This window comes from Myxocyprinus asiaticus, chromosome 34 (assembly GCF_019703515.2).
Source record: "Myxocyprinus asiaticus isolate MX2 ecotype Aquarium Trade chromosome 34, UBuf_Myxa_2, whole genome shotgun sequence".
NCBI lineage: Eukaryota > Metazoa > Chordata > Actinopteri > Cypriniformes > Catostomidae > Myxocyprinus > Myxocyprinus asiaticus.
Genome location: NC_059377.1, coordinates 27,165,548 through 27,179,977, shown reverse-complemented (window position 1 = coordinate 27,179,977; position 14,430 = coordinate 27,165,548). Strand labels below are relative to the sequence as shown.

Sequence of the window (14,430 nt, the reverse complement as noted above, 5' to 3'; positions counted from 1 at the left end):
ATATATATATATATATATATATATATATATATATATATATATATATATATATATATATATTATTATTATTATTATTATTATTATTATTATTAAATATATGTGGTCCAGCCCCTTTTCTTGTGGAAATGTTCTAACTGTGTGACAGATGAACCACAGTTCCTCTTTGTATGTAGAGAACAAAATTAATGCTACCTTCAAAAAGGTATCAGAGTTTGCTACTTTGTCACTCATTTTGGTGCCACTCACTGAAACTCCCATGACCTGAACTTCAGAACTCTTATGCTGGGTGGTAATGGTGATGATGATGGTGATGATGATGCTCATGGTGATGATGGTGCTCATGCCTTTGAGGAATGGGCATAAAGCCCCCAGCAGGGACAGATGGCCCAGGCTGCAACTCTCTGTCCAGGCCCTGGTTGCCTCTGGAAGGTGGTGTGGTCTCACGGGCCCTGGCACGGATGCGTTTGCTGGAGCTATACAGCAGAGGAGGCTGCATTTGCTGCTGGGATGGTTGGCACCAGGTCACAGGGTGATGCACATGGAGTTTACTGGGTTTGGTTGCGGCTCCACTGCCACCGACAGACTTGCTGCGGTTGTGGAGTGACCTGAGGAAAGGAATGGACCTACCAGAGGACTCCACAGGGCTAGAGGTCTCAGTCTGAGAGTGACAGTGATGGCCACAGGATGGGCTGTCCTGCTTCTGTTTCTCAGCAGATGGTTCTGAAGATACAAGAGTCAGATAAATCATTAAGAAAGCTCGAAAATCTAGTCTTTAACCAGACCTCATTGAACACTCAGAGAGATGCAATTACCACATTTTTTTAACTGAACTGTAATAGCTGAATGCAACCAAGAGCATTTGAAAGGACATTGTAAGAGCAGATCTGCACGAGATGGAGATGAAGAAACCAGAAACAACTTGTTGCTTAATGTTTGATCATAGTTAAATTACAGTATGTAAAACAGTGTTGAGTTTGGTTCAACACTCATGTCGGCAATTTTTCCTGACCTTTATGAAAAATACACAGGGGCTATTTTATTCTGGAAAAAAAAATAAAAAATTCAAGATACCAGCTTCAAATCGGGAGGTGTAGTTCTCAATCCCAGCCAGATCTAGATAGTGGTTCCTACGTTCTGTGTTTTCATCAACAGAATAGTGCTTTCTGTCTGGATCACCCAACTGACCTGACCTCTGGCCTCTGACAGGGGAAAGAGAAAGAAAAACTCTTTTTTTTTCTCGTATTTTTATTCCTGTACATAACTCATATTATATTATAGTCTTGTAAATCTATAGAACTGTTATCATTTTGTTCCACTGGGTAAATAATTAATTAAGGGGCTTCTTGCATCAAAGAACCTGCATCAAAAATATGGCACACGCTTGGCTATTAAAATGCCTCAGTCCTGCTTACCTAATTTGAATATGATGGCTTTCTGCACACTGTATTGTTCCCTCCCTTTGATCTCGCTCTTTATGAGATATACCAATGTCCCGATCTTAAGGATTAAGACAAAAGCAAATTTAAGTCAGTAATATTGAATTGTCATCACTATCTCTGTACAATAAACAAATAGTACCTTCACAAATCAAATGAGACAGTATAATCATGAAAGTTCCAGGTTCAGTCCACCTTTTCTGTTGCCTTTGGTTAATGGGGTGACACTCAGCTTCACACGCAGAGTTGTGCCATTGCTAAGAACCATCTGTTTAACTGAAGCCTCCACCACCTCATAGATTGCATGCATCAAGCTCAACATATTCTGCAACAAAAACATAGAGAGAAACTCACCAATAATGTCTTTTTGTACCATTGTAATAACAAAATAGTGGACTGCCATTTGTTTAAGCATTACCTCTTTGGTCACTTTGCCGTTGCTGTCAAAATCGCACAATGTGATCATCCAATCATGAAGATTTTCTTCCGTAGACACATTACACTCCACATCCTGATATCAACACCACAAAAACGTAAGAAAAAGATATTTGCTCCCATTTTGGTATCAAAATGACAAAATGTTTATAAGTCAAGATACAGTGGTCCGCAAAAAGTATTTATACACTTTTGGACACTTAAAAATATATGAATATCATTGCATTAGAAAACAAAGTATCAAACCATCTGCAAATAAATTATGCTAGAGCTTTTCTCAGAAATACCTTCAATCTTCCTATTTATGTTTGCTATTACCTTTACCAGTGCTCGACATTAACGCTTGGCCGGGACAAGTGGATTTTTGAAGGCGCAAGTAAAAGCGAATTTTACTTGCCTCACCAGACAAGCAGACTGTTTAAAACGTCAATAACAAAAAATATAACCATATATATTTGTGATAGCCTAGGCCTGTCACTATTAGAAAGTTCATATTTTTATTCTGCTGTTGAAAGTAATCAAGAGCACGTAATTTTATAATTCGCAAGCGATCTAGTAACAGCTGTGCCCTGTTTGATTGACAGGCAGCATATGTGTGTGCTGAATATGCGCGTTACGAAAATGCTCGTGCTAATGCGCACCTGAACGGTCAAATACATTTCAAAATTCCACCAAAATGCCATCTTGGTGAGGTATTCTAGTAAACAGAGAGAGTAATATCTAAAGTGAACATAAACAGCAGAGGAAAAAAGCAGATTTGTATTAAAACATCGGACTTGTAGATGTAAGCTAATAAACCTGCTGCCGTCTAGTGTGTCATTATAATAATCAAACAACCGTAACAAGAAAATGAGAAAACACTCACTGCTCTTGACTGAATTACTTTAGTAGCTTTAAAAAGTATTAATGTATTTCATTCTGAATGTTTCCTTGAATACTTGATAGCCTACTGCTGTTAAAAACGTTTAAAGCTGTTAAAAAAAGCACTGAATTTTCTTAATTTGTATATTTTGTTCTATTATTTTTAATCTATTTCTATTCATTGCTGTTTTTTATTGTTATTTTATTACTGACTGTTTACTAGTCTTGAATAATTACTTAAGAACTTGAAACAATTCTTCCATAACATATTAATTAGTGTTATTATTTGTTGTGGTATTAAAGCTGGTATTGAGAATCATCAAATTTCACAACCGACTACTGAAATTTTTATATTGTGATAATGTATAGCCTTTATTGTACATGGCAGATCTTGTTGCAATAACATGATGAAAAACTAGATCTCATTCCATAGAAGTGTGAGAACCCCTGCTGTAAATGATGGCAATGGAGACTTTTCTTTATTTGACTACCATACATAACATAAAATAATTTTCATATGACAACTGCCTCCTCCCCTACCCAGTGCAGTTTACATTTCTGTCGCAAGGAATTGAGTTGATTGCATAGGTACACTATTAGGTTGGGCATCGGTCATAATTTTAGAAAAATATACAACATAAACTTTGACATGTTACTTGAGCATGTAACTTAAATGTCCTTTTTTCTCTCCGGACAAGTAACTTTTTACTCATACAAGTGAATGACCAATTTACTTGTCCGGAGGACAAGCACACAACAATGCTTAATGTCGAGCCCTGCTTTAACTAACTGGTCACAAGGTCATTTAGGGGATGCACAGTATAAAATCAGTTCCCCTCAGGTGTCATTGCAGAGTAACCACAGGTGTAGGTCATCACATTCATAAAACATTATGGATATGTTCCACTAATGTTTGACAACCAGAAACTGTCCAAATACTTTGTCTTAATTTTGAATGTATCAACTATTTTATTATCTGAAACCTTTTTTCTGCTTTATTTGAAAAGTGTACTTTTGCTTTCTTTCTTTAACCTTCTGAGACCCAAGTGTGACTGCTGTGTGCATTTTATATTCCCATTTTTGATTTGTAACTAGTAGCCCCTAAGAAACATGCACAAAAAAAAAAATAGTTTTCCAAATAATGGATGGATTAGTCACATATGTGGGACTAAGTTGTGAAATTTCAAATAATTCCAAGCTATGGAAAGTCAGATTAGTTTAATCAAAATGTTTATTATGTTTCCAGGAGTGTTGGTTATTCGTGTTTCTGAGACGTTACAGGCATTACATCAGAAATTAGCATAAATAATTCTGATTCAAAGTAATGGCCAGCATCATCCAATCACTGCCAACCATGTTCAAATAAAATTTACCATGACAAATTCTGAATCTATGTACTGATTACAATTGTCCCATGTCAGCCAAACATGTTGAGTGGTCCAAACATCATCTGCACCCTGAAACTGAACTTTTGACCGGATGTTAGGAGCACTTGGCTGTATAGGAAAACTATAGGATGCTCCCTTATTAGGGATTGACTTAACCTCCAGTGTGCTGTGTCTGCACTGGTCTCAGAACAGTTTGAAATTTTCATCCTAACTCTGTATACAGCCTCTGAAAGCAACATTTTCCAGCTTTTGGATGCATCCATTGATTCTCAATGTGATAACGCACAGTGAATATAGGATACGTGGTTGTAACAAGGTTCAAGGAATGCATGGGAAGGAGGAAGCTGGGGCCAGCTTGACAAAACACGTAGACATTTATTGCACATACACTTTTCAGTGTCACACAATAAGGCTTTTCAGCTGTAACATTCAACACACAGACAGGTCCGGTTTGCTTTTCAGCGGTCCCTGACACACACAATCACATCAACACTCGCACACACAGCTCTGTGCGTCTCTCTCTCTCCCCATCTGCTGCGGTCTCCTCTCCTTAAATACTCCCACCGCCCCTCACTGGAACGCGAGCCAGTGAGGCGCACAGGTGGAACTCGTTCACCACTTATCTTCCCGGCCTCGCTCTGCCCAGACGCCGCTCAGCCCCGCCCTGCTTGCCACAGTGGTCATTGTGTTTAACAGCGTGCTGTTTCGCGATAAACCGACGACATTTTTAAAATGGCATACTGGATGAAACAACAGGCTCTACTCTTTTTACTCAAACAGGTTTTAATGTAAAAACTTAATGAGGTTTCTTACCAGATGTAGTTTTGTTGCCGTTCCTCCCAAAGACAAACTCCGCTGTGATCGGTGCCATGTTGTTTTGTCACATGACTCGGTTGGTCGAAGGTTTAACCCTTTAATGACAGCCTAGAGTCTCCTGAATTTTTGCTTTAAAATAAATTATGCATAGCCTATAGTAAAGCCAAAACATAATACCCACGCATGTGGGCACTGGTCTCAGTAGGTTAAAAATAAGTCACTTGGTTTGGTATTTTGTTATACTGTGAAAAGTCATTCATAAATTTTTAAATGTGGCATAAGTGTCCAAATATTTTTGGGGGCAACTGTATCTTAAAACTTGGAAAACAATTCACTCATAAAACTGAACTTAAATTCAAATTGAGGACTAAATCTACAAAGTTAAGTCACATATATTCATAAACGTGTAGTTTTCTCAATGGCAGACACCTACATCTCTTTTTCCATTTCTCCTCGGTGCACCTTTGAGTGGTTGCTGTCTTTCGTTTTCAGGAGAAGAAAGGAGAGGTTTGGGACTCTCTGTTACTCTGTCTGGTGGCAGTGTTACTACAAATAACAGAAAATGTTAATAGATGCATCTCAGATCTCTACTAAAGTTCTATAAACAGTTATACACGTGTGTCCAAAGCTCATGTTTTCATATGAAATCCAAATTTTTTGGGATATTTAAAATGAAATATTAGTAGTTTAAATTACTTTGCTTCAAACAAAGGCACTGATTGTGAATAAGTTTCCTTTCAAAGCACAAATTACCCTCAAGTGAACAGTAATGATCTTCTTTTGGATCTCTACCACATCGATTCTAGAAGATAAAAAAAGAGGAAAAGCGGCAAACCATTAAAACTTTGAACATCCAAAGAAAACACTGGTTTCTACGACAGCTAGTGTGCACAGTAAGAGACCAACATCATTTAATTAGAAATGTGATTAAATGAGAAACCATATAGACAATTCATGCTAGTTCTTTTGAAGGTTATTGCAATTCTTAAAAGTCTCTAAAATATACACATTCACACTCAAAGATTGATGAACATGATTGACACTTTTTTGCATTGTAAATCACTTTTCTGTATAATTTGCACAGAAACCCTGTAGTAATCTTGAAAACCAGCCTCCATAATGAATTCACCAGCAACCAGAAAAAAATACTTCATTCTTTGCACTCCTGTGGTCTTAAGCACAATTGTTTCCAGACACATTGCACAGTTGAGGGAGGAAGTGAACTGCCCTCCATGACAAAACATCGTCTCTAATCCACCACGCCACAATTCTCTCTCTCTTCCACTAGCATATTGGGTGAGTAGGTCACTTAAAAACAACTGCATGTATGCGGGCAAAGCATCAGATCAAATTATCAGCATGTTCACCAGTATCCAATACAAATAAAAGAAAAAGGGATAGGACTTCTTTTTTCTGTCATGTTCCATGCTATTGCAGAGCTTCAATGGGTGCCGTGCACCCACAGCCAGCTAAGCAGATTTAGTTTTTTATAGTATAATTATTTGTTATAAAATAATGTCATGAATAATTTTGGACCATTTTCTAACAACTTTTTTAGATACGCTTATCCAATTTCTTGCACTAACGAAAAGGCAAGCTCCACTCCTGATTGAATTAGTTTTATTTAGATTCTATTCTATTTTTTTTTTCCTGACTGTAATGGAAGCCAGTTTGTGAGGAAAGAAACTGAAATGTTTCAACAAAAATTATAGCTGAACATCAATTTGCAATTAAATTATATTATATTTGAAGGGTTTGCAGTATGAAGCGTTTACCCATGTTTCCATTGATCATGGTATAAATAATGGGGGGTTTGTACTTACTTGTTTTGACTATTGAACCCACAGCACATATATCTGTTACTTTGAAATTAAATAGTTAAAGTGGAGAGTTCACAAAGTAGAATTCCCTACATCAGGCCTATTCAACTGGTGGCCTGTGGGTCAAACACGGCCCGTTTGAGGTTGTCAACTGTCTTAGGGGCTGTTCACACCGAATATGTTTGGTGTCTGAGCGCACTGTTTTTTTATTTTTTCCTATGTAAACTTGCGCTAGATGGAAGTCGCGCCAGGTCTCGTGCAGGAGTGCCAAATTTTTTTGATGCTTTCAGAGGTTGCGCTAAAAATAATTCATTATCCGTATTTTTTGACGAAATGGGAAGATGAAATCACTCAAATCATGGATGACTAACAAGCGTGAGTTCGGAGAAACAGAAAAATTCTATTCATTAATTTGGTCAAGAAAACATTCGATTTGAAAAGTCAAAAGTTTAAATCATTGCATCTATAAAAAAAAACTTTACTTTTACTGTTCAATAAAAGTTTAATCTGATGTATTTTCTCAGTTATGGACCAATTTTAAAGCAGTTTTTAGTCGATTTTTTGTCTGAAGTTATCTGTTTGTTGTTTTTTCAGAATTTCCTGCTGGAAAATGTTTCTCTTATAAGCAATATTTTTGGCCTACTATAACACAATATCTGATAGAAGCTTTTCATTAACAAAATATTCTGACTTGGCCCGCATGCCCTGGAGATTTTTTCCATCTGGCCCACTTGTCTATGAAGTTGAATAGCCCTGCCCTACATGATATAGACATGGTGTTAATAAAGCCAGCTATAACATCATGCACCACCATAAAACCAGATATTTAGTTACAAACTCTCATTAAGTTTAACACCCCCACAGTGTTCTCATTTAAGACCAGATGTGGAAATCACATGTTACTTAACAACTGCATTAGAAGTAAATCACACAACTACCTACTGCTGGCTGAAACCTTCTTTTATGAGCCAGAACAATGAATATATCAGCAGAAAACATCTTTAGAACACACAGTCAGCTTCCCCTGGGAATGTACTGATTTAAAATCACACAACACACAATAATAAATACATAACATAAATAAAGTCTTCTTAAGGGGATAGTTAATCAAAATGATAATTCTGACATCATTTACAAAACCACATGTTGTTCCAAACCATGAATTTCTTTCTTCCATGAAACACCAGAAGAGAATGTCCAAGCTGCTCTCTTCCATACAGTGAAAAAAAGCATCATAAAAAAGCATCATAAAAATAGTCCATACAACCTGCACGCTATTTTCCAAGTCTTGGTCACCATTCACTTTCACTGTATGGAAAAAAAAAACAGACTGAATATTCTGCTATAAATAAATCTTTTTGTTGTTGTTGCACGGCAGAAATAAGGTCAAACAGGTTTGGAAAAATATGAGGATGAGTAAAACTTTTTTATTCTACTAAATCCCATCTTGTCCTAGCAAGAAATTCTAAAAGCAATTGCAATATCTCTGCATCATATGCTGAAAGCAGAACTTGCAGCCTGACAGAGTGCTGAAGAACAGAGTCCAGAGGAGAAGTGTGCTGAATGATCTGTCTGTCTGCCAATGGTTTCTTCCATCATCATGGCCAAGCCTCTGCCACGCTCTACCTGCTCTAGTGCCTTTCATGTGGGCTCAGATTACCAGCTCTGTGGGTTTTTTTCCTGTCACTGTTCTAGACACCCCCCATCCCAACTCCTATTCCTCTTCACCACCCACTCACACTGCTGTCTGTGCCCTCTAATGAGGTTCAGAACAGTGCCTGGCTTTGTTTCATCACTCTTCCGGTCACCAAACACCTGGATAGAACCCTTATTACATGGTGAGAGAGAAAGAGATAGATAGATAGAGAGATAGAGAGAGAGAGAGAGAGAGAGAAACAACATGTTGTTTGATCATCACTGAGCCAAGTCATTTGGGGTATGGCCAAGTCTCAAAGTACTACAATATCTAACACCATATGCTAAAAATGTTTAGGTTGAACTAGACTTAGATTTAATCTTTTGTGGTCTTGGAATAAACTCAAACACAATCCAGCATCACCATGCTTTCCATGTTTAGATGGGCATTCATTCAAGATAAAAATGCATTATGGTCAACATTTTTGTATTTCTCCCTTACCCAAACTCACATATTTTTTTAGTAATAAAGTCAATAATACTTGAAGAAAGTTATCTGTTAGCATTTCTATTGTTCTCAAAGTTTCACAGCTGCCACAAAATTATTTAACCAAACACCTTAGCCATAAAGCAATGTGACTAATTACTCTGGAGCCACAGAAAAAATCTGTTTGCTATTTGGAATGGACTGATGGCAAACAACCACTTAAGACAGCCTAGTAAGTACTATAAAAAAATCTCTAAAGAATAAACCACACATCAGGCTAAGTAATACATGTTCTCCAGGCATGTCTAAGCAAATTACTTGTTTTTCTATCAGATAAATGACAAAACTTTTGCATGAGTTTGTTCTTCATAAGAATCAAGGTCACTAAAAGAGGACAAAAGACCATTGTAAGAGCAATATACTGTAAGTCTAAAAACTATTCTTGGTTCTCCTTTCTGGTGAAATCAGTTTATCTGTTACTTTACAACTCTGGATTTCCTTTCCATATTTTGACTGTTAACAGTATAGATAAAGTATAGATAAAGTTAAAGTTTGTTTAAATAATTTGAGCAAACATTAAGTATAATTGTCACCCCGTGCTCCCTATTCTAAAGAGGCATGGATCACAGCCTTCAGCAAACGCTCCCCTCCTTAAGCCCTTTGAAGTGGGGCAGAGAGAGGAAAAAAGGTGAAAGGGTTCTGTGAGCTTTGCAATCTTTCAAGTGTTTTTTATGACCCAGGCTGCAGGATCCTGCTATGAAAGAACAGTGATCTAATTAAGCCTAAAAAAAACCTGGAGATAGAAAAGTGGCAGAATTCCATAGCGTTCCCTTTATCTCAGAGTGATAAAGATGACATTTCTGTGGGTAAATTAAAATGAATGAGAATTGGACTTTGAAATGTATGATGGCAATATCTGAGATACTCGCTTTCATTATGTTTTCATAAGAAGCACTATCATAACACTTAATATTACAAAATAAATCTAAAAGATACTAGCCAGGACGAATTTTTCATTTGGGCAAGCAAGGAGAGGTGCAAGATTTCCTATTACAGATTTCCGATTACTATTGGGCCAAATAAGAGCAACTGGGGATTGAGGCTGGCTCAGTGTCAAAGGCAGAGTTTCGCTGAGTCAGGTCGCACTTTTCACCAGCAAAGACATAAATAAGAAAAAAAACAGCAGCTTCAGTCTGAAACCTCAGTTTGAGCTTCCCTCTTGCTTGTGAAATGGGCAGGGTGTGTGACGTTGGCACCAGGGTGGCGTATTAGGGGCGGGTTTTAGGGCAACACTGCAGGGCTATTGGCCTGATGGTGGTAATGCAGATCGATTTTGGTCTCGCGGCTCAAGGTTCGAGGATATTGGCCCCAGCTGACCAGTTGATAGTACTGGCTTGCACTGGCCCAATTATAGAAATGCAGCTAGTGACTCAAGCCATGGCTATTCCAATGAAATGCAAGTTACATCTGAAGCTATCAGATCTCATGGCTCTGAAAATTTGGTAAACACACTGGAGCCAATGCAAAAATGTCTGATGGGAGATGACGCTTGTCAGTTGATTCGGCATAATGTGGCCGATCCTAGGGTACTGAAATTATCAGACAACATGCCGACTTGCCGTGTGATCATGTAGGCCTTGCAACTTATTCACCTGAATGTGCCATTTGTGATTACTATTTTTGAAGGTCTACCTATATAACTACTACAGGTACTTGCCTAGCACTTGCGATGAAAAGTATCACGGTGAGAGTCCAATGGACATGCGAGCCGAAAGTGTCATAGGAGCACCACAAAATTATGCGGTTGCTTAAGCAATTGCGTTTTCCATGTCAAATTTGCTTTTTATAACAATATCGGTCATGTTTAGGTTTAGGGTAGAAAGGTCAGTTTTGTTGATTTGCAACTCAATAGAGCATTAACTCTCAAAACCTCATATGTTTGAGATAAAAAATTTAATCGCTTTTAGCACCAAACAGTGGACATTTTACCTCGGAACTGCCACAATACGTGTAAGGAATCATGCCAAAAATGTCGGCAGTCACGTAATTTTCTGCCTTTTTCCCTCTCTGCCACATCAAGTCTCTCAGGTCGGTCTTTATCTCTATCAAACGTTAAAAATAAATCCATAACATTGCACATTGCACTCTGCTAACCAGTAATCCGTTTTACGAGCTGATAGGGTAGTTGTCACAACAGCACGGCTAAATGCACTATCTAGTAAGTTGCTCTGGCCCTAACCACCAACCCTGATCTCTGAATAAGATGTTTAATGCACACAGTATCACCACAATAATACAATTCCTTTTCCCAAACCACTGATCTACATTTTGCAACTTGTTTCCACCAACCTCCGTCATACCACTCCTCCCACTAACTATACCTCCTTTCCTTCTTCCAATCACTTCCCCCCATTTTCCCAGCACAGCTTCCCTCTGTTTTCAAAACCAATAACAGATGTGTGGTGGGGCTGTGCTCAAAGACCCTGCTGTTCTGGCTGCCGGCCATATGCATTTCACACAGTGATGAAGGCTCCAGGCTTAACTGAGAGAATGAGAGCAAAGGAAAAAGAGGGAAGAGAATGTTGACCCAAACCATTTACATACAATGCTGAGAAATACATTGTAGTGTAGATTGGATCAGTCAGTGCTTGGTTACATTGAAAAATTGAGCAGCACTGAGTAGACTGACAGTCTATGTGGTATAAAATGTGAAAATACAGTGCGATATGATTATTAAAGATTTTATGGTGTTGATTTGTTTTGACTTGTCCAGTATGAGCCACCGACTAATGAATGCTAATTTCAGCACATATCTAATCAGCTTCTTAGTACTTCAAACAGAGTAAGTCATTGCAATATCGGGTCATACAAATAATTGTAAAGCTATATTTTGCATAACAATTACATAAAGTAGGCCTACAAATCAAAGGAAAACATGTTAATAACTTTCTTTGTTTGAAATAACAATTAATATCTCAAATTATATAGTGCTTAACAGATCGGTAGCCTGCTTATTGTGTGTACCAATTTGAATACAGTATAGCCTATAAATCAATATCTCAAGACATATCTATTTTAATGTACTTTACCTAATATTCTGTTAAGCAAAGTCATATAATGTCAAAGTTTGCTGATGTTTTAATAAAAGTTATGATAATGTGTTACCAATGAAAGATGTGACTCATCAACCAATCATTACCAAGAAAATAAAACATCGAAACTGCACAGTTTCTTCAGTAAAACAGTGATAAGAAACAGGTCTAAACATTAGGACTTACATATAGAAGAAATTTGGTCTTCTTACCTGCTTGTCTGCGTTTCTGTCTACTTCGCCAACACAGTCTGCCTCGTTGAAAGCACCTCCTATTACAATACAAATATTTATTCTAAAACAGTTTTTATAAAATATGGCAGAAATAAGTCATGTAGCGTATCACATTACCTTCTGGATTTTCTCTCCGTTTAGATGCTGGAAAAGAAGAAAAGAAATTAGTATAAATACTCCATAATACGTCTGGCATGTCGAAACGCAAACTGTCTTACCATGTTTCGATTGCAACTTTCCCATTTTTATTTCTCTTGTCGAATTTGGAAAGAGTTGTACTTTCAAGAAAATCTATGACATCTTCTGTGCCATATTTTGAGTGGGATTGGATATAAATGTTTCCATTTAAGTCTGTCCATATTATTATTGGAGGCTCAGAGGAAGTTTATGAAAATCATCTGCTCCGTGAGAATCTGCAATGCACTCATTCTTAATGGAGGAAGCGCAACTCAAAAGACTCACCCTCCCCTCGACGACGTAAGCCTTCTTTATTTTTATTTTTTTTTTTATTTTTTTTTCCTGGTAAATATTTTTTTAAATACATTTGCATGGGAATTCTGACCAACCTTCGGCCATAAAAAATATTCCTTAATTACATTTAAGGAAAATTTTATATGTTTACTGTGAAATTAACATAAATGTAATTACGGATTTTATTTATTTATTTATTTATTTTTAGATTGTATTCTAACGCTTTCATCCCAGCTAACAATTTTGATTCCCAGAGCGTTCTGGGAACATTAGTTTGGGTTATAACAATAAAACCTAAAAAATAACCATTAGAGAACGTTCTGTATAAGTTCTCGTTGGGTTGTCACAAAAAAACCTCCATGCAACGTTCAGGAAACGTTAGTTTATGGTTATAAATAAAATCTAAAAATAACCATTAGAGAACGTTCTGTATAAGTTCTCGTTAGGTTGTCACAAAAAAAAAAAAAAAAAAAAAAAAAAAAAAAAACTCCACGCAATGTTCAGGGAACGTTAGTTTGGGTTATAACAATAAGACCTTAAAAATAACCATTAGAGAACGTTCTGTATAAGTTCTCGTTAGGTTGTCACAAAAAACCTCCATGCAACGTTCAGGAAACGTTAGTTTATGGTTATAATTTTTTTTTTTTTTTTTAAATTAATAAAAAAACTAAAAATAACCGAGCATGTTAGATTCTTATTTGGTTGTCACAAAAAACCTTGCTGCAGCGTTCTGGGAAAGTTAGTTTATGGTTACAAAAAAAATATAACCTAAAGAGAACATTCCTAGAACATTAGGAATTGGTTCCCAATAAAATAACTAAACAAGTGCTAACGTTAGGGGAAGGTTCTGTTGGATCTCTCGATTCTCAAATAAACTCCTAAACTTTATTGATTGTTTCAGATTAAACACAACATAGCTAAACGTTGCAAAGCAAATATAAAAATGACAGTTGTAATACGTTTCATCGGTCACGGCAGCCAGAACAGTTTAGCACCCTCTGGTAATATCTTGACAAAAATTAAATAACGAGAAAAGTATTTATTTATTTACTTACGTATTCCAGTGTTGTTCAGTTACACTTCACAGCTTGCTTGACCGTTATCGCCGTTATGGAGACAGCAAAATAGTTAAACGGGCAGAAATATGAAATGGACCAAAGGAAACACTCCGTAAAATCTGAAGTAAACTGTTCCTCTGAAATATTCTTGTTAATATTAAATGTTTTAGATACAATTTAGATCTCACTCTAATCGTTTGAGTTCAGCGATTGTTAGAGATGGAACAATCAGGATGGTTGGATGAAGAACCGGAGTTAATCAATATCGAAGATATCCCCAGACAAAAGGTTAAATACTTAACAATTTATGTACTAATATCTCGCCTTATTTTGTGTGTGTGTGTGTGTGTGTGTGTGTGTGTGTGTGTGTGTGTGTATACACCTTTGCTGGGTCTGAAAACCTACTAGTGAGCTGCCTACCAAGGCAGTATTTTTAGGGGAGCTGATTCCAAACACGTCTATGAAGCTCAAATATGGGGTCTAGGTAGATAGCTTACTAGGTTTTTAAGAGCATATGTGACATTAGCATGTAGCGAAATGAAAGGAAATTGAGTTTTTGTTTGCACATGTAGGATGACTTGGTCAACGAAAACAACTTCGTTGGTGGTTTGATGGACCACTTCTTCTTCCGTTTGCTCACAAAGAGTTGTGTTGTCATGGATATCATCATTTTTGCCCTCCAAATGAATGCAAGCTTT

The 14,430-nt window shown here is 37.0% G+C and overlaps 1 protein-coding gene across 1 annotated transcript; it reads right to left on the bottom strand.

The window, feature by feature from the left end:
- Window positions 1-39: 39 nt before the first annotated feature.
- On the bottom strand, window positions 40-12,646 carry LOC127425430 (protein naked cuticle homolog 2-like). The gene is made up of 10 exons (XM_051671446.1): window positions 12,422-12,646; window positions 12,321-12,347; window positions 12,183-12,241; window positions 5,690-5,738; window positions 5,370-5,482; window positions 1,855-1,947; window positions 1,632-1,761; window positions 1,413-1,497; window positions 1,072-1,199; window positions 40-720 (listed from the first exon to the last, which is right to left on the bottom strand). The coding sequence occupies exons 1-10, from the start codon at window positions 12,444-12,446 to the stop codon at window positions 278-280; spliced, it is 1,152 nt and encodes a 383-aa protein (XP_051527406.1). The 5' UTR covers window positions 12,447-12,646; the 3' UTR covers window positions 40-277.
- Between the last annotated feature and the right edge of the window lie 1,784 nt (window positions 12,647-14,430).

Excerpts from the sequence above, each read along its gene's own strand:
- LOC127425430 (XM_051671446.1), bottom strand. The coding sequence starts at position 12,446 with ATGGGAAAGTTGCAATCGAAACATG. Across the intron at positions 1,762-1,854 it reads ACGGCAAAGTGACCAAAGAG|AATATGTTGAGCTTGATGCA; the intron begins GTAATGCTTAAA and ends TTTTTGTTGCAG. Across the intron at positions 1,200-1,412 it reads AGCCATCATATTCAAATTAG|AGGCCAGAGGTCAGGTCAGT; the intron begins GTAAGCAGGACT and ends TTCCCCTGTCAG.